The 19,668-nt window shown below is 46.4% G+C and overlaps 2 protein-coding genes across 3 annotated transcripts in view; both read left to right on the top strand.

The window, feature by feature from the left end:
* Positions 1-2,540: 2,540 nt before the first annotated feature.
* Positions 2,541-6,352, top strand: LOC311205676 (guanine nucleotide-binding protein G(I)/G(S)/G(O) subunit gamma-11). The gene is made up of 2 exons (XM_084280164.1): positions 2,541-2,922; positions 5,904-6,352. The coding sequence occupies exons 1-2, from the start codon at positions 2,827-2,829 to the stop codon at positions 6,027-6,029; spliced, it is 222 nt and encodes a 73-aa protein (XP_084136290.1). The 5' UTR covers positions 2,541-2,826; the 3' UTR covers positions 6,030-6,352.
* A 108-nt stretch (positions 6,353-6,460) lies between these two features.
* The window catches only part of LOC311205675 (putative acyl-CoA dehydrogenase 6), a 91,221-nt gene continuing 78,013 nt past the window's right edge, over positions 6,461-19,668 (top strand). For both annotated transcript variants that reach the window (XM_084280163.1, XM_084280162.1), the window contains exon 1: positions 6,461-6,701. In XM_084280163.1, the coding sequence (XP_084136289.1) occupies positions 6,549-6,701 (153 nt within the window). In that variant the 5' untranslated portion in view covers positions 6,461-6,548. The remainder of the gene's footprint in view (positions 6,702-19,668) is intronic.

Here is a 19,668-nt window from a genome sequence, read left to right as displayed (position 1 = left end):
CGTGATCTCCATAGATAACAATAATCTGATCTCCCATTGTTCTTCTCTGCTCCCTGTAGGGTGTCGGTCCTCGGTCCTTCAGGCAAGCACTGCCCTGCATGAGATTGCCATACAGGGCTCTGGAAATCTGTGGCCTGTAGGAACGGGGCCACAGCCCCAGTCAGGTGTAAAGAGGAGGAACTCCATAGCACCCTGATTATTTCAGGAATTTACTTTCTCTCCATGGCTCCTCTGCTTTTCTTACAACATGGAAGATTATGAACTAGGTGTTTTTGACACAATTTTATTTTTCATAAAGGCAAGAAAGAGGAGCAAATTCAACCCCCACTTCAATAGCTTCTGGGAGGATATGAATGGCAACTCTCCCTGTTTTTTTCAGCACTGTCCCTTTTCTCTTTTTTTCAGAATCTCCAGTTGCCAAAGGATAAGTGACAAGAGCATAAATCCTGGTACAGTTTGAGGCATTATTGTTGGACACAACTGTCATGGTTTAGAATCTCATAGCTACAACTGTGAGTAACAGGTGTCCTCATTTTTAGGTATGTATGAAGCACAACAGCTATAATAAAGCTTAGATAGGAAAAAAAAAACCCAACCCCCCAAACAAACCTCCAATCAACAAAGCCCCCATACATTTTCTATTTCCAGGAAAAAAGAAATAAACAAAAGGCCTTCTTTCTACTGTTAGGAAACAAAAGGCCTTCTTTCTACTGTTAGGAAACTCTCACATGATTTTAATATTACTAGACTGTTGTCCTTCAGTTTTCATCAGATTTTCTTGGAATTTCAAAGAAAGTCATTGAAATACTCCGTTAAACAACAGCAGCAAAATGAATGCTGTCATGCAAAAACCATTTTCCATATTTTCCATTTCCCCCGGGGAAAACACACAAATCAAAGTTTGAGCTAAACCCACCTATCCATCTACGCTGCAGCACAGTGCAGTATTTATTCAGCTGCTCCCCTGCTGTAACAGAATATAAATTCACTTACATTAGGTAAGTATCTGTAAAAAATACATGAACTAGAGAGTAAAAGTTAACAGAGCAAGTGGTAGAAAGTCCTTTACTAACTGCAATCGGCAGCTACTCATGCCAGCAGGCAGCTCGCTGCAGGCTTCCCATTACAGGGTTATCAACACCAAGCTGCAGCTGTCCTTCCTACCCTAACCACTCTAACCATGTACAAAAACCCACCCTCTCTCCTGCTCCCTATGCCTGCCACCACCACACCATGGTACAGACTCTGTACCTCTCCACACCACAATGTTTCTGCTCATACCCATACCAGAGAGGCAGCTCAGCCTGCTCCTTCCACCTGTTTTGACTGGCCCAGGGACCAGCAGCTGGTTGCATCCGGGGATGCAGCTGCCTGTGTAGATTATGGGGGGGGTGTAAAAATTGCAGGCCAACAGCTGGAAGGGAGGGATCATAGCCAGAGGGAGGGGAAGAGGAACTGACTTTAGTGAACTGGCTTAAATAAAACAAACCCCAAGAGCACTATAGGCACAGCACTGGAGAAGAAAGATGTAAATCTTACATACTACTGGCAGCTGCTTACATCTGGTGAGTGGGAAGAGGAAGACCAAAGAGTATCTTTAAGGGGAGAAGCCAGAGGTGAAAGAGGGAGGAGCAACTCCCTATAGCGACCTTTGAAGTGCCAGAAAACAGGACTTGTACAGGCCCATTCCAGTTGCTGCTTCTAGGCCTGCAGCTCTGTCCAGTGTAATGGGCAGTGGATTCTGCCTCCACTGGTATTGTAGGAAAGCAGCTGCTGGGATCAGAGATGCTAGGTGTTGTACAAACACACATGGCAGGACCACCCTGTTCCAAAGATCACAGCCCCCTGTTTGGAATCTAGACTTTGAAAATACATGCAACCACAGGAGTAGAATGGCCTACTACTTCTTGTGTTTTATAAACCCTCCTACTGTTCTCTTACAGACGGTACCCCATCTTCAACACCCATCATAACTTGAGGACTTCAGCGATGCTTTGTGCAGGCCAGGCATGATATCCCTTTCACACAAAGCTGCAATTCTGCTTTGCAGACATAGCTACCATGAAAAGTTGCTGTGTCTGCCACTGACAGCCTGGCCGCCTGCCTGAGCACTTGACCTGAAATCCGTTCCTTACCATATGTTTTCGTCCAGTCTGTTCAGAGTTGCAGTGCACAAGCATCGAGGTACGTGCCCATGCAAACCACCTGCTGCTGCTCGGCATAGGAGCACAGTGCCCCAGGATGCTGGTGGCACAGGCAAACAAGAACTCCTGTGAGGGACAGGAGCAGCAGAAGACGGGCGCGGGGGAAGAAAGACCTCACTGCTGGACCAAAACACTCGGCCAAGTTGCGTTTGCCCCACAGTAGTAGCAGAGATGGAGGGAAGAAGGGGTGGCCGGGACAAGAGGGTCGCTGCAGCTCCCCGCTCCTGCTGCTGGCTGCCCCGCCGGGGCGATGCGGCGGCGGGGCCGGGCGCTGGTGCGGCCGGACCGTCCCTGTGCGGGCAGGGCCCGTGTCAACGCCCCGTCCGCGGTGCGGGGTCGGGCGGCGGTCTTTAATCCGGTTAGTGAGGATTACCGCGGCGGTTTAAAGGCCGGAGCGGCACTGGGAAGGGGTGCCAGCCGCGCCGGAAAGGAAGCGGCCGCCGCCGAGCAGCGGGGCAGCCCGGACGGCACCGCGTGAGTGAGCCCAGGGGCGGGCCGGGGGCGGCCGTCCCACCGCCCCGCCGCCCCGCGCCCTCCCGGGGGCTGCGGCCCCGACGCCCTCGCTGCCCAGAAGTAACCTTTTGTCCTCCCTCCGTCCCTCCGCGCTCTGGCAGTGTAGACCATGCCAGCCATCAACATCGAGGACCTGAGCGAGAAGGACAAACTGAAAATGGAAGTGGAGCAGCTCCGCAAAGAAGTGAAGCTGGAGAGGCAGCCGGTGAGTGGCTGCGGAGAAGGGGCCCGGGGCTGCCCGGCCGCCGGAGCCAACGACGGGACCGGGGCCGGAGCGGGGAGAATGCCGTTATTCTCCGGGCGGGGGTGCAGGGGCTCACTCGGCGCCCGGGGACACGTCGGGCGGGCGACGGGGCCGGTCGCGGCAGCCGGCGCGGAGCGGGAGCGCCCCGTCCCTCCGCGGCGAGCCCGGCGAAGACAGGGTAGCGGGGCTTCGGGAACCGATCTCCGGCAGAGCCCCGGCTCTTTCGGGACGACTGCAGTTTGTACCGTCGGTCCAACCAGCCCGTTTGGGGCAGAGACTGGTGGTGTCAGCTCTACCGACATCGCACCGCTAGCCCCGCATAGGAGCACCGGTCCTTCAGGGGGGTGGCCGTGGAACAGGGGGGGAAGGGGCGCATCGGCGCCGGGGTAAGGCCCCCGAGGAGCCGGCACGGGCCCGCCGGCCGCGGCTGTTCCCGTTGCATTTGGCACTCCTTGGCTTCCTCTCCCTTGCGTGTCCCCGGAGCCCCAGGCAGCCGTGCCTGGCAAGGGAGGAGCGCGTTGAGCTCAGTTCACCTCCTCTGTAAAACGCGCTGGAATCTGCCGGTGCCAAATGAGGGGGTGGTGTGCTGGCCGGAGGCCTTGCAGCGGCACCGCTCCGGGTCCCGCTCCGGCCGGGACCTCACCGCCGCCCCGGGCGGGGCTGCGGGAGATGCCCTTTCTCCCCCGCAGCGGCACCGCTCCCCCGCTTCACTTGCTGTGCAGTGCCCGGGCAGCGGGCAGGAGCCAGAGGGCTGCCGGGACAGAGCCACAGGCCGAGAGAAACACTGTCCTTGCAGGCGTGAACACCGCTGGCTCCTTTCCACGGGCGAAGCAGTTTCCTGTGATATTTTTGCACATTTTCTATAGGTTAAATACATGCAGAACTGATCTTCCTCCGTGATAAAAATAATATTCTGTTTTATTATTATTTTGCATGCCAGCTGAAGCAAAATACATCTAAACAAACACTTTAGTTAAGACTAAAAGTACATTTATAGGTGGGAATCAGTTACATTAGTCATGTAAATTATGTTTAAGGTATTTAGCCTGGAAAATACAAAAAAGCAACAGATATGGTTTAGCTGTCAATAGTCTTAAAGCATCAGCAGCAGTATTGAGGGCTCCACATCCAAGTACTATAGATATCAATATCATCCCTCAGAGAGTTCCCAAGAAATGGAATGTACAAATACAATAACAACAACAACAACAATAACAACTCTTGCCTAAATATTGGGAATAAACCAAAAGCCTGTTAACTTTATGAAAAGTGGTATTTTCAAATCATGTGTAGTAAAGCACAGGCAGCATCCTCAATTTTACCAGTGTGTTACAACAGAAGTTTCACTGTAAGAACGAAACCTGTGTTGTCATAGTCTCCTGATGCGTGTTTGGATGTTACAGATACAGGGAAATGCAGAAACCACACTTCTGGTGTCACCAAAAGTGGAAATCTCTAGCCAAAGTTTTCTTGACCCTTTCCTATACCTTTAGAGCACAAAGAGGAAAAAGCCTTTAGAGTAATTTTTTGAATGTATAAAAATGTCTGAATGTGTATTTAAGCAGACTTTTTTTCTTATATGTAAAAAATAAAAAGTCCTGATAGTTCTGAGTGAAGTAAAACAAACCTGGTGCTGCATATACTTTGGAGCACAACTTCACTATGGCATAAGGTGCCCCCATTTGAGTGAACAGGGTTTGGGAGACACAGACAAGCAAGGCACGTGTAACGGGATTTGTAGGTCCAAATTCTTTTCTGTAATGCAGCTAGAGGTGGTTGGACCTTATTTTTTTTTGCACTGTTTAATTGGGAATTAACTATGAGGTTTTTTTAATGGTTTATAGTTTAATTTTGCACAGGCCATGTTCTGTTGGTCTATGGTAGAGCAGGTAAATTCTTTGGTTCTTATGTTGCAATTTTACCTATGAAGTAAAATATAATTAACAAAGAAAGTGAGACTCCTTAAATTAGAAATACAGTCATATAGTGGCCTGGCCAACAGCTGGTTCTTGCTGCTGACTCAGCACTGCTTCTTTTCTGCAGGGGTTGTGGGCAGGAGGGGAGGAGGTCTGGATAGAGCTGGGAGTGTGTCCTCAGGCATGTCAGGTATTTCAGCACCTAAGGACAGTTTCTGCTACATAGTGAAGGGAAATAAGAAATGCATGTGGACAAGGATCCTCTGGAACTGATGGGGCCTGCTTGTGCACCCATGGGCTCTGCAGACACGGTTACTACATGTGCTGAGTGTGCTCCTGTCTCAGTGAACACAGACTAAACCCATTTCTTCTTCACAGGTGAGTTCTGTGCGGGCTCACCTACATCAGTTCTAGTTTGCTATGAGTGTCATGCAAAGTGTCATGCATATTACGTTCTCTCATAGCACTGTTTATTAACAGCTGTTTCATTAACCATTGTTCAAAATAACCCCAGGTAACCTCTAAGTAAATTGTCTTTCCCAGTCAGGCCTTTGCTGGCATTCAAGACGCAGGGTTGCTGTTATAGAACCATACAGTGAGAATGAGTGTTACCACTGAAAAATCATTACAGCATCTTTTGTTTGGGAAAACATGTGAAGTCATAAATACTTCATAATTGAGTTGAAAGTTGCTATTGCCCATAAGTCATGTTGATGCCATAGGAGAATATGATCTGCAGCTTAATAGAAAGATTGGGGGGAAAAAAGGTCACGTTTAATGATGCTGTTCGAGTGACACAGACATTTCCAGTGATGCTCACGTGTTCTGTGAATATGGGGTGTCAAAGAAGTTGAAGGAAGCTGAGTCTGCACATGCTTAGTGCTGGCTGGCTCTGCAGTCAGATCTTTCGTATTTGATGGGAAGGTAAATAAGAGAAAGAAGGATGTGAGGTCACCGATGTGCTGTTCTGGTGTACGAGGTGAGCTCCGGCCGTAACGCAACCACTTCTCTGTTCTTTCACTCGAGGTGTCCAAGTGCTCCGAAGAGATCAAGAACTACATCGAGGAGCGGTCGGGCGAGGACCCGCTGGTGAAGGGGGTTCCCGAGGACAAGAACCCATTCAAGGAGAAAGGAGGCTGTGTCATCGCTTAGGAAAACGAACCCAGCGCCTGCCACCGGAGCAGACACTTGTACCTGTAGGGAGTCACCAGCGTGTCCCCACCGCCGCCGGTCCTTGTTGAACGAGCGCAGGAGCGGACTTTTATTATTAGTGTTTTTTTCTTACAAAAATAAAAGAAACCAACCCGAAATTAGCCCAGACCCACGTCGGTCGCTCGGCAGGGTCGGCTGTTCCCCGCTCCCCGGCGTGGCCGCCCGCTGGGACGGCTCCTTTCGCTTCGCGACGCCCGCTTTCGCCACCCGTTTGTCGGTTGCTTCATGGCTGTTCGTTGGCATTAAAGAAAACCTGCCTGTAACCCGAGAGCCTGCCGTGGCTTGCTGCGGGGGAGAGGAGCTGCAGGAGGGACGGGACGGGACAGGACAGGACGGGGCGGTGCAGGGGCCGCCGGGGCGACCCAAACCGGCCGTTAAAGCCCGCCGAGTCAGGCCGCGGCCCTCGCGCTTGCCCTTGCCGGAGCGAAGTGGGGCGGAGCGGGGCAGGCGGTGGCGGCCATGGCGCTGCACGGCGGCAGGCGCTGGGTGCGCTTGTTCTCGGCGCTGCGCGGCGGTGCGGCCCCGGGGCGCGTCGGCAGCTCGGGGCAGCGGGACGGAGGGCTCGTCAGGGACACGCCGCAATACGGCGACTTGCGGGCGGCCCTCAGGAAGGTATCGGTGGGGAGGTAGCGGGGCGTCCCGGCGGCGGGCGGGCCCGGGAGCCGGTGGGACGTCCGGCCGCGCTGCCTCGTGGGCCGAAACAGGCGGGGGTAGCAAGCGGGGCGAGGGCATCGGAACGGCTCGGAACGTGTTTAAATAAGTGAACTCTCCCCCTGCTAGCGTCAGAAACGAAGCTATGTGCCCCCTGCGTGCGTCAGGCGGAGCACAAAGCGTTTCCCTGCCGTGTGTGTCAGGCGGAGGACAAAGCCTTTCCCTGTCGTGTGTCACTGCCACGGGCCGAGCGAGGGGTTTAGTCCCGCGGGGCGAGCGGCGGCGTGCGGGGCTGTGTGCCGCCGCCGGGCCCCTGCTGCCGCCCCGGGGGTCCTGCCGCGGCCCCTTCCCAGCTGCCTCAAAAGACGAGCTAGTTGCTGTTCGTGGCCCCTTGTTCGGTGGCACCGTTTCTAGCAGGGGGGTAACGGGAGGTTACTGTAAAACCGAATCGTAAAGAGGAGAGGCGGCAATTCAGCACGTAAACGGAATAACGCCAAGTGGCCCTGCGCGGGTAGCGGTGGCGGTGCGCTCTCCGTATTGCCAGCCGGGAGGTCAGCGGCCACCTGTGGCATAACCACGTACAGCTGGCACAGCTAGGGAGGCAGAGAGCCTCGGCCGGGCTGTAACGTGGGAGAAGTGTGCCTTTAAACTGTGAGCTCACGGGGAAGGGGCTGAAGTTCAGTCCCTACTACAAGGAGTAAACAGCATTACCGCGGCAGCCACCTGCGCACAAGCAGGGTGTGCGTGCGGAGGTCACGGGTGGTAAGGGCTGGTCCCTCACTCGCCTGGCTGAAGCCCTGGCTGAAGCTGCAGTGTGCTGCTGTAGCTTTGTAAAAGCAGTGTGTGCTGGATTGCCCTATAATATTGCTGGACTACTAAATGCTAACCCATGTGTGTGACCGGAGCTGTGCTGCCGTATCCTCCACAGATGCTAATTTTAGAGGAATCTTACACATTCATGGATAAATGTGAACTTTTCCAAAATTCAGCTCTTTCCTAGTTCACTGTGGGCAGAAGATAGCGGAACTGCTTCTGAATCATGTGATTTGTACTTCAGGTTTTTTGTCTGGTTTTGTTTTTAGGAATCAGCTTTCACACTTCCAGTGTTAAACAAGATAACCCAACGGCTGTTTCATTAATCAAGTTTTCTGTCACTAAGATGAGGCTTGTTCTCCTCGAGCTTTTTAGAAACCTGAGCAATAAGGAAGAGTGATGCGCAGCTAGTCTGTTCCCTGAAAAATTAGTCTAAATTCCTGAACATTCTGCAAAGCAAAAATGAGGTGACAGAAGGAATTGGTAGAAGTTGGAAGTGAATCCTCTTCTCTCACCTGGATTCACAGTATGGGATCTTGCAGCTAGTACCACAGTGCTGAGTTTGTGCTGATGCCATCTGAAGTGAGCCTGCTGAACCTGTATCCTGGCATGCTGCTCCCTGTTACATAGTCCCTGTTACCTTTTCACAGCTGCAGTAGCAAAAAATCAATGTCCTTCTAAAATACAGAGGATGAGGCCACACCTCGTGGTGTCAGTAATGTGGATCTGGAAGATTTTACAAGTCCTGCTTTGTCCTGGATAGGTTAAGGCATGCGTTGTTCTGTACCTCAGATGTTTGCAGCAGTGTATTTACCAAAGGATCAGGGAAAAGTGGCTGTGTTAGTGTCTGCTGGTGCAGCGTTTGCTGCTCTGCTGTGTGACACACTGCAATTACTTACTTTTTACAGATACTTCACTCCCCCAGCCCCCATTTTTATTCCCTCCATGCCTGCTGAAGCGCAGCCAGCAGTATGTTTTACCTTGCTGGGTTCAGTGCAGATAATTGCATCATGGGCTAAGAGGGAATGTCATGCTATGTTCTTTACATAGATCCCTGTGCTTGATCATATTATAGAAAAAATTACAGTAAGCAAAAAACCCCCAACTTTTATTATTGTCTTGTATTTAACAAAAAGCTTATAGAGCATTTACTTTAGGTTTTATTTGATCATATGGAGGAAAAAAGTTACCAGATTATGTCAAATCCAGGCTTGTGTTCACCCCAACCAATGCTTCTAGCAATCAGTTGGTTTAAGTCGAACCTGTCCCTAATGACTTTAGGATAGGCTGAAAAGTACAGTTCTAGAGAGAGAATGACCACTTGGAGCTGTAACACATTTTTAAGTCTACCTGGTATGTAATTTGGGTCACTTTTTCATCTAACTAAATCCCAGTGCAACTACCAGAGAAATGAGTGTGATTCGATGAGTGAGAACTGTTATATTTTGTTTCCATTTTATTTTTTAATCTATTAAATAAATGTATGTTAAATGGTCTGTAATTTTCCAATTGTTCTGAGCAGGATGAGGAAGAGACTCTAACAGTTCCAAGGGGCTGTTTTTAGCAGGGGTATTGAAATAAGCCTGTGAGTGGTTTCCTTTACAACTTTATAGGTCGCCACCCTTCCTCTCACAGATCGAAAACTTTTCCTCAACTTGTTGAACAATGCTTGCAGTGCAGTGGTATCCTACAGCTTGCTGCAGTGATTCAATTATAGTGTAACTGTCTGGAAGGAAAAACATTTGACCTACTCTGTGTGTATGCATAACACTATGCCTATACGTATAGGATACATACACGCTGTCCACTTTTCTTTTCCTCTGGCATTAGTAGTAAGAAGCTTTTGGGAAATAGGATTGAAAAGGATTGACGTGTATTTTGCTGGAGTTGCATGTAATTTCATTTCATATCCAGTGGTGACTTAGTCTAGTTACACTGTGTTACATCTCTGTAGGATAAGGGGGATTTTTCCTGTGACAGACTTCATCAAAGGACACTGCTACCTTATTTGCCACTCTTAGCTAGTATGCCATGAGTTTCTGTTTATATATAGAATATATATCTAAGTATATATATTTACAAAAATCAAAGCCCCTTCATATTAGAGCGTGCAGGATCTCCTTTTTAACTTTCTAGTAAAATTACTGTAAATTATCTGTCAAAAGTATATGGTTCTTTTGGACCACCTGCAAAATACTGAAGGGTTGCCACTGGAGCACCTTGGGTAGGGTTGTGTTTTTTAAGTTTTCCTAGCAAATCACAAAAACCAGTAACGGAATAGCAAAGTAGTAGCTTACTGGTATTACAGATAAATCACTTAAAAGTTAGTCTCACTAAATGGGGGGAAGGGAGAGGGAGAGGAATCTCTGAAATACGTGACTTGCATCTGTAATTTTAAACCCTTACTTAACATGCACACAAGGTAAAAGTTTCAGGAAGGAGACAGTTAAAAATGTGACATTTGTAAGGCTCAAGGATTTTGCACTGAGTGCCCTTCTGTCTAAGGGGAAGCAAAATGCATTCTGAGATTCTGGGATATTTGCAGTGTGTTTTGTCATCTTCTGTCTGACAGAAGCATCATATAAACATTTAAAGGCTAGTTCGCTTTCTGGTATAGATAAATATAGCAACATCCTTTGTATTGCCAAGAATTTTTGGTGGCAGTTTAACAGACCAGAAATTTTCATAATTGATTTTTGTTGTTATTGGAAGAGGCAGCTGGAATATGCCACTGGACTAAGAGGAACCATCCAGCACATTCAGCAGTGACTTACCAAGAGTTGATCTTCAGTCAGGTTAGGGGAGGGGAAAAAAAAAAAAGCTTCAGAACAGTCAAACAAGCTCTGTAAAAAGCTTTTTTTGATAATCAGAAAAATGTCACTTGATGTACAAATGCTTCATTGTGTAGCAAAAATGCAGTAAAGGCAATTCTATGAGCAATGCCCTTCTTGTTACTAAGGGTCATAGTGGTGCATACGTCTGAGATGGAAGCTGCTGTGTCCAAACACTGGGTTTTTTCCCTACCTCATATTCATGTTAAAACGAATTGCTGCTGCATGTAGCTGGACTTCTCAATGAGAGTCTTCTAGTAGGAGAACTGGGCCTAAGGGACATTTTTGTGGTTTGGGTCTAGGTATTATATATCACTGTCACACCTGATTGGGTTCTGACAATTAAAATCATGTCTTAGTAAGCGGTTTATGACTGAGCAGCATCTGTGGTTTATATAGGTTTTGTCATGACTCTTCAGAAAATTGAATTTTGCCCAAGTCTTTTTAGGCCATGTTTGGTTGGAAATGTGCAATGAAATCTCCCCACCCTGCTCGTGCACCCATACTAATGAATGTGACATCTCCCAGTCGGGTGTCAGGGTACTCTGACTGTGTCTCGGACTTTGATTTTCTGGGAGAGGGTTTGGTTCTGTTTTTTTCCCCCTTTTTGGAATAGATGCAGCATGAAAGCCTACATCCAGCTTCACTCCTTGAAGATGAAATTGGATAAACAAACGCTGATAGATTGTATGAGGAGGCCTCCAGGATGCTTGGTGTGATTCTTAAAATTATTTTCTGTCATGCAGCAAGGCTTGTGCACCATGCATGTATTTTCAGTATCCCTTAAGAGCCACAGATCCCTGGTCACTAGCCCTGGTAACACCACCTCAGCTGTATGTTCCCTCAGATTTCAATAACTAGTTTTTAACTTCTCATTAAAAAAACCTTACAGCATCAGTTTCTCTGCGGGAATAAGTCAGGGCAACTTAATAATTTTCAGTATTCCCATTATATCTGCAATTTACCGTTTTATATATGGCAGCCTTCAAAATATGCTGTGCAAACTTGAGGTTGGTCAAACTTGGAATGGGTTTGTTCCCATGAAACGTACTGTGTTCCTGAAAATGCGAGAAGTGTCGGAGACAGGTGCAGGATCCCAAGGGGAGTCACACCTGAATCTGCTCATTTGTGGTGGATGTTCTGCTCGCTGCCTGTGCAGGAACACCTGGGGAGCATGTGCTTTGTGAAAGCTAAAGGACTGAAAGGCTGGAGTATTGACCATGCTGCAAAGTGCTCTTTGCCACGCCTGCTGCTGTTTGGTTTCCAGTACTGCTGCAGAACTGTCAGGATTTTGTCTGTCATTGGGATCCCTCTTTCTCCTTTGTGGGCATCTCCCAAACTTGCTGTGGACAGGATGTTTATATTGGAGAAGCACTGCAGTGTTTGAGAGCAGAGATGCTCTTCAGGCAGATTTGGAAGGGTTTCTTGCGAGTGGGTCCTCTCAGATGCGTTGTCGTAAGTACTGCCATTAAAAGTGTACACTGGGATGCGCACAGTGGCTCATGTTGTGATTGCATTTTCAAAGGCAGAAGAGGAAATAAGAAAGTCCACTCTGGAGAAGAAACCAACCTTTTCCAGGGGAAATGGATAATATCTTGGAGGAAGATCAGCTTGTTTGGAGAGGACTTTGGAACATTTTATTCCAGCTTAACTTTCTCCCAACCACACATGTACACAAAAAGATAAAGGGAAAACAGAAGGAACTAACTAGAGCTTGTTGAGTAAAAATATTTTGTGTGATGCTGGAGTAATGCAGTAAGTAGATCTTGTATAAGCTTCTTGTGGCTCAGATGACAGTCCGAATCTTTAGCTGATGATTCAGTATTATTAGCAGACCTTTAATGAGGTCAGTTGTTTTAATCCATAAGGATACCCCAAATTTACTAGATACTTGGCTCTTAGGTGATGAATATAGATTTCAGATATATAAAATGGCATAAGCTGCATTGTGGTGGGTGTCCATCTACAGTTTGAAATGCACAGAGCCACTCTTTGAGGAGCTCCAGAGAGCATTTGTCCTTTTTCAGTGACCCAAGACAAAGAAAAGGTAAGGGCAGCCATAGTTAGGATCGGTTTCTAGGACTGTGTTCTGTTAATGTCTAAAGGATTCAGTCATGATGTGGGCCTTTTGGATAGGACAGAATAGAATCTTTAAGGTTGGAAAAGACCTCTAAATCAAGTCCAACCATCAGTCCAACACCACCAGCTCAAATAAACCATGTCCTGGAATTCCATGTCTACACAATTTTTGAACATACACAGGGATTTTTGAACATACACTATCTTTCTGGGCAGCCTGTTCCAAGGCCTGACCTCTCTTTTAATGAAGAAATTTTTCATAATATCCAATGTAAACCTCCCCTGATGCAACTTGCCACCATTTCCTCTTATCCTATTGCTAGTTACTTGGGAGAAGAGACCAACCCCCACCTCACTACAAACTCCTTTCAGGGAGTTGTGGAGATTGATAAAGGCTCCCCTCAGCCTCCTCTTCTACAGACTGAACACCCCAGTTCCTTCTGCTGCTAATCTTAAGACTTGTGCTCCAAACCCTTTACCAGCTATGTTGCCCTTCTCTGGACCATCTGTAGCCCCTCTGTGATTCATCAGCTGATGGATTCACTCAGCAAGCCATGTTCTAAGTCCAGGACTACTTCTATGGGTACAGGTGTGATAGCACAGATATCCCTGTCTTAACATGGCCCACTGATTTGCTGGGAAGTCCTGGGAGTACAACAGGAGACCTGGTTATCACTTGCAGTTCTGGTTGGTTGAAGAAAGCATTGTGAAAATTTGAAAGCTCTTCTAATGGACATCTCTTGATGAAGGAAACCCATCAGTCTATGTGGATGGTATAGCCCTGTCGGCACTGGGTGCAACACTGCTTAACAGTTTTCAGTTTGCACTGCTACCTAGTTAAGTGCTGAGCCCTCTGATGAGGAACAGTGTTTGGCTGGGGAAGATGTCTGAACTCCATAGGCATATGGGTTTGAAGTTGGATCCCATCATACGATTCCACAATGTCCAAGGACCTTGCAGTGCAGAGGTGGACTGGAATGGCACAGGCCACAGTGAGGTAAACTTGTTTAGTTCCTGCAGGGATGTAACCCAGTCAAAAAAAGGATCCAAACCTCAACATCCCAACCTCTAGTGGGCATTACACTGTACCTTTGCTCAGCAGTCTTTGTGTTGGGAAGTAGGAGTTGCAGGGGCAAAAATAAAAGTTTCACTTCTGCATTGTTTTCACAACTGGATACAAGTAGCCAGAGCTCCCAGCCTTCCTGAAGGCTTATCTGAGATCAGCACCATGACTGACATGGCACACGTTTTTGCTTTTGTAGGATTACCCAGGTTTGAATGCATCTGCCCCCAGATCCTAGAAACAGCCATGTCTCAGCGCTCACTTGTTCTCATTGATTCTGGGTTCCCTGTGTGCCAGGCAAAGGAAAAGCAAAAAGTCTTTGCCTATTATATTATGAAAGTGTGTGGGTTGTGGTCATTCTGATTCCTTCTGGGATGAGCCCTCCACCTGAAGGTCAAGTTGATTGAGACAGTCCCTTGTGGGAGTTTTTAGATAGGATGTGACTTGTATGTGGGAAAAGGTTAGTGGCAAGATTAAAACTGATATCTTGTGTTCTGGGAGCTGGTGGACAGCCTCACAGGGTGCCTGGAGAGGTTGCCTCGTTACCAAATACAAAGAATCACACTTCTTATGAACAGAATTTGTGGTTGATGGGAATAAGGCTAAATCCAGTCAATTGATGACTGGTAGAAGGGAGGTAGAAGAAAGGGAATTTCTTTGATCTGCTTTTTTTTCCCTGCAATAGTACCACGTGCACATGTGGTTCTTGTCCAGAAAGAACACAGGGCCCCACATGACTTAAAGCCTGTGGTGTTGAGTATTGAGTGAGAAATGCTCTTTTGATGGCATATTGCTTTGCCCTTTGTGGTGTGGCTGAATGGAAGATGCAGTAGATATTATTGACAGAGGCAGCTTAAATTAAATGCAATCTGCATGTGCTCAAAGGAGGGAAGGTGAGAAATTTCATGGAACTCAGCACAGAACTGATTGCCTGATCTCGGGAGGCTTTGCAAATGTGTTCCTATCCTTTGCTGGAAAACAGATTTCAGTATTGTAGCTGCAGTTCTTGGAATGCAGAGTGGAAAGCAATTTTGGGATCCTCCCTTTTCTACCATATTCTTGGATAGGGCAGTTGCAGGGGTTGTGGTTGAGAGTGTGCAGGGATTGCCAGGACCCTCAAGTCTGTGCAGGAGGCATCTGTCCTGGGGAGAAGGCGGTAGGGAGGGGAGAGGGGTTGGCTAGGGTCATGTGTGTCCCTCCCCAGCTGGAGCGGGTCTTCCAGCATCATATTGCTCAGGAAAAGGTTAAGGTGGGCTCAGCATCTGGGTCCTTGACTGGACCTTTTATTTTCTTAGTATGGTGATGATGTGTGTCCTCTGCTCCAGCGCTGGGCTCCCAGATGTACCAGCAGCTGCACAGGGTGGAGGGATAGTGCATGCTTCTGCACTCCCTGGCAGGTTTTTAAAGTTTTAGGTAAGTGTTGGCAAAAAATTTGTGGTTGATTCAGGGTTTGTTTGGGGTGGTGGGGTTTTTTTTTTTGTATCCTGAAGTAAAAACTGCAGCCATATGTATGAGACCAAAAGGTTTGCAGGATTCAGATTTCTGAACCAACAATCGGCTTTGCTTTATGTATGACGTACATTGTGAGGAACTGTCACAGAGAGTGAGAGGAAGGAAACACCTTGATTTAAATAGGAGCGTGTCCAGTTGCTGCCAAATGAACAGACCAGGCAAAATTGCAGAATACTGGTAAAGTGCATACCTTTTTTCTGAAAATCAGATTTTGTAAAAATAAATGACAGGTGTGTTTTATTATATAAGGAGATGCTGCCAACTCTTATGTTACAGGGTTTTTCCATCCATTATTGTTTTTTCCCTTTGAGAAAGGGAAAATTTAATTTAGTAGCAGCTTGTTCCTGCATTTGCCGATCACTGCAGCCTTTGGTACGCACTGCTGTAGGAAATTGCAGGATTCCTTTATTGCCTGTGGCATGACTTAAGTGAATGTACAAAAAGGAATTGTGGTGCTCTAATTATAAATTTTAAATGCATGTCTTCCAATTCCAGCCATGTATTTTCCAGCACGCAGGAAATTTTTCATTTTCTTTTACATGAACCAACTGAATATTGGTTTTAAATCCACTGGGAGCTTCCTTGGAAGCTCAAGTCTAGCCACAGCTATGTTCTGTAGCCGTGGAGGAGCCCAGCCACGAGCCAGGCCTGTTCACCTTTGCTTTGCAGTAATGAGCAGAGAAGTAGAAGTATCCTGAAGATACCAGGGGCACTAGCGATGAAGTGTTGCCTGCCCCTCTGAACCGGCTTTACAGTGCTAGCTGGAATGACTTTTTCTTTACCTTAAGTCACAAGCTTATGTACTGCCCCTTAGGAAAGGAAAAAGTGGAAACCTAAAGAACCTGAAATCTATGTGTATTTATGTCTAAATACAATCACAGGGTGGATTCAGGAGAGGTTATATGTAGCATGCCTGACATGCCTGATGTCTCTTCCTTTTTCCTGTCCAGTGCATAGTACATTTACAAGCAAAACAAAAGATCAGCTTTGCAGTCCATGGAAAAAGAGGGTGGTGAGCATTAAAAGCCTGCCATGGAGCCAGTGCTCAGCCAGGCACTTCACTTCATCCTCACCTCGTCTCTCTAATCCTGCAAGGCAAGGGGACTGTTAATGTGTTTGAAGAGAGTAGATAGAACTATTATTTTTGCTTTTCAACATCTATTTAAGGTTTGGGGTTTTTTTGTATGGAATTAAAAGAATAAAAAAGATAGACGTATTTGACTTGGCTTTCTTTTTTCTTCTCAGTGTTATCTTCTGGCTGGCTTGAAGTGTCCTTTTCATCTAGCAGGTTTTTTTTCATTGGGCCAGTTGCATCTTGTCCTGCAGGCACCACGTAATGTGGTTGAGTTCTGCACATGAAATACTTGAAAAATCAGAGACCAAATGACCTTGGTCGTCTTGACCTTTTCAAGGGGTGGGCATTGGTAGCCATTCTGCCTGTTGTATGAGTGTCTGCCATGTTCTTTGTCCTGTGAATACAGGACAAAGTTTCAAGAACAACTTTCCTACCTTCTCTTTTTAAGTAATCCCACAACCATTTATTTCTTGCTCAGAAATGTTTGATTAGTGTTCAAAAAGATGCTGATAAGAACAGCTCATCCCACTGTTTAATACCATGTATTTATCCAGGACTTCTATGCAATTGCTTTTTAGTCCATGAATTTCAATCTGTGTGTCTCTCCTCTATGGGATGTGCTTGGAGTGATAGCAGTGAGTTTATTTGTACAGGCTAAATCAATCACATTTCTGATTAGACCTGTTGGTCCTCAGTTATAATGGGGGAAATGCAATTGAAAAAAGATGGAGAATAAACTGACAATACAACTTGGGGGGTATTTTTCCCTTCAAATCCAGTAAAGGCTTTTTAAAGAGACATGGATACATGTGGTAATTCCTCATTCATTTTAGGTTTTCACAGGGAGAAAACAAGATTGAATAATATGTAACAAAATGTTTTTGAAAAAGTATTTCCAGTAGTTGCAGAAAAATACGGAAAGAAATTAAAGCTGCTTATTTCAAACCTTTATATGAAAGTTTAGACCACACTCTCTACATTCATTGGTACTAGTTGTAAAGTTTTAAGTTAGATGGATTCTTAAACGCTGTGGTTTTTTCCTGCTATTTCCTCCTTATTCTATGTGCTATGCTCACATTATTATATAGTATCTTAATGATGGCTTGAAAATATTGAGGCTTTACAGGGAACTGCCCTCTAGATTATAATTTTGTAAATGGGGGTTTGAAAAATGAATCATGCAGCTTTAAAAAGATGAAGTCAAAATTACTTCATTTTTGTTCTTTGTTTTAATTATCTGGATAGTTTGCTTTTAGGACTTTGGTTTTCTCTGCCAAGTGTTTTTCACAGGGTCACGCAATGGCTGTCTGCACTTCAACTGAACTTTTTCAGTTTGTCCTGGTTTTATCCCAGCCACCACACAAAGGCATTCCACCAGCTGCTAGAAAGAAAATTAACTCTATCCTATCCAAAACCAGGACACAGTTCAATCCTATATCACTGCGTAAAACATTTCTTGGCTTGTTCCCAGCAACAGTCTGCTTGCAGCTGAGTATAGAAGTTTCCATATCATTGAGGTGCAATTGCAAATCCCGTACTCAGAGGGCAAATTATTCAGTGACAACTCTTGTAGACGGTCATTTGTCCAGGTGTCAGGTCATACATTTGTCTGAGTATTCAGTGTGAATACAGAATAAGAGGTGCGGGTCGTGCTCAAATGCCAGATCTACCATGTTGTGGACAAGAGGGAGACTTGACTTCTTCATGTGAAGGGGAGATGTGTTTTGGAAGCATCTAGGACCAATAAGAGTGTGCATATTTTTATAAGAGAAGGAATGAGGGCTATTCCCCTAGTTTCAATTAATCTCTGTGTGTGTGTATGTGTATATATATATATATATATATATATATATATACACAAAACCCAACAACCAAACAAAAAACCTACATAAAACCAAAAAAACCCTGCAAAACCCTACCTGAAAAAGGAACCAATCTCCGCAAGATGGTACAACAAAGCTTCCTGGAAATATTTACCCTGTGGTAGTAATGAGTCCTGGAAGAGGAAGCAGTAGGTTGCAGCTTTGCTCTCTAGATTGCCTCAGACCTCAGGCAAACTGGTAATATTGGACTTTGTTTTGCCAGAAGAACATGTGCTAAATAACTTTTGATGAGCAGGGAAGGTTACTGCTGCAGGGAATGTTTTCTGCTTGCTGTGTGGTTAAATCATCTTTGTGTGATGGGATTGTTTTTAACCTCTTGTGGTCTTCAGTGTCACATACTGCTTCTGCACGTGGTATCACTGGACAATGAACAATTGCCTCTTCTGTTGTGTCACTGACCGCTGCAGGACTGGGCTCGCTACCACCAAACTGAGTGATCTGGGCACCCGGGCAGCTCCTGGCTTTTCCTGGGGTCTCCTACCATGTGTCAGGAGGACTGGAAGAACAGGTCCCACCTGCTAGCACTGGAGGGACCTCACAAATGCAAGAGGGACAGCAGGACCTTAACTTTGCTCACTAAGTCCTAGTAGATGTCCTTAGCAGTGAGGTGGCAGAGCCGAAGCGTCTGTCTCTCCACAGCCTCTCTAGTAGGCAGCAGCTATAAGGACATGACATCCTCTCACCCACTTTGATTCACCCTGCTTCTGTCCCAAATGTTTTTCTACATCCCACTCTTCTTCTTGTGCCCCTTCTCTAGCTTTCTGAAGAGTATTACTGGGGAACAATTGGCCACCAAACTTTGTTTAGGCTTTGGAGGAATTGTGAGGCAATTGAGGGCAATGGCCTCCAAGCCCAGGAGCAAGAAGAAACAGAAAATATACACTGCAAAACTCTGGTGTGCTTGGGATGTGTGCCTCGAGGGGACCCAAATGGAGACCAGCATGTAGGAAACAAGCAGCTGCTGTCGGGATGTATAAGACCCCCTGAGGGGCCGCTGAGAGGACCTGCATAGGCTGCAGCATAGCCAGTGAGGAGCTCTCCTCTGGGGTCAGGACTGCCTTGCACCCATGGGGTGGGTTTGGCCGCCACGTTTGGTAGCACCCATTGGTGGCCTGAGTGGTTGAACACCTCAACTCTGGTTTACATCTTGCTGAAGCGGTGCCTTGTCCTCAGCATGGGCATCCATATGCTGCAGAGTTGTCTGAGCTGAAATATACCACCAGGCCACAGTATTATAAGGGATGCATTGTGTGTAGAAGTGGTATGACATTTAGTTTCTGATTTGAATTGCTTGATAGAAGATAATGTTGCTGGTGAATAATGGAAAGAAATCTTTAATTACTGTAAAAGGACATCTGTACATACTATTGGTACTCAAAGTAATTCAATTGCAGTTTCTACTGTTATAGAAGTAGTGTATTTATTTTAGAATACACCAAGAATTAAATGGCAATTGCTTATGTTTCTGAGTAGGTGTTGATACAATATCCGCAGAAAATACTGAGCATTGTGTGAAGGGACATCCCCAAATGTGTGTTTTGCTTGCTTCTCTCATTTAAATAGTGTACTAATTTCCAGTGGAAAAACAATCAAAATGTGCAACTGTCTGGCAGTGTTTTGGGGAGGTATTTTCATTTCTCTGTTTTACAGAGAAATTAGTGTGCTAAAAAAA

This window comes from Gallinula chloropus, assembly GCF_964237585.1.
Source record: "Gallinula chloropus genome assembly, chromosome: 2".
Classification (NCBI taxonomy): Eukaryota; Metazoa; Chordata; class Aves; order Gruiformes; family Rallidae; genus Gallinula; species Gallinula chloropus.
This window is presented reverse-complemented; position numbering and strand designations above follow the sequence as displayed.

Excerpts from the sequence above, each read along its gene's own strand:
- LOC311205676 (XM_084280164.1), top strand. The coding sequence starts at position 2,827 with ATGCCAGCCATCAACATCGAGGACCTGAGCGAGAAGGACAAACTGAAA. Across the intron at positions 2,923-5,903 it reads TGAAGCTGGAGAGGCAGCCG|GTGTCCAAGTGCTCCGAAGA; the intron begins GTGAGTGGCTGC and ends CTTTCACTCGAG.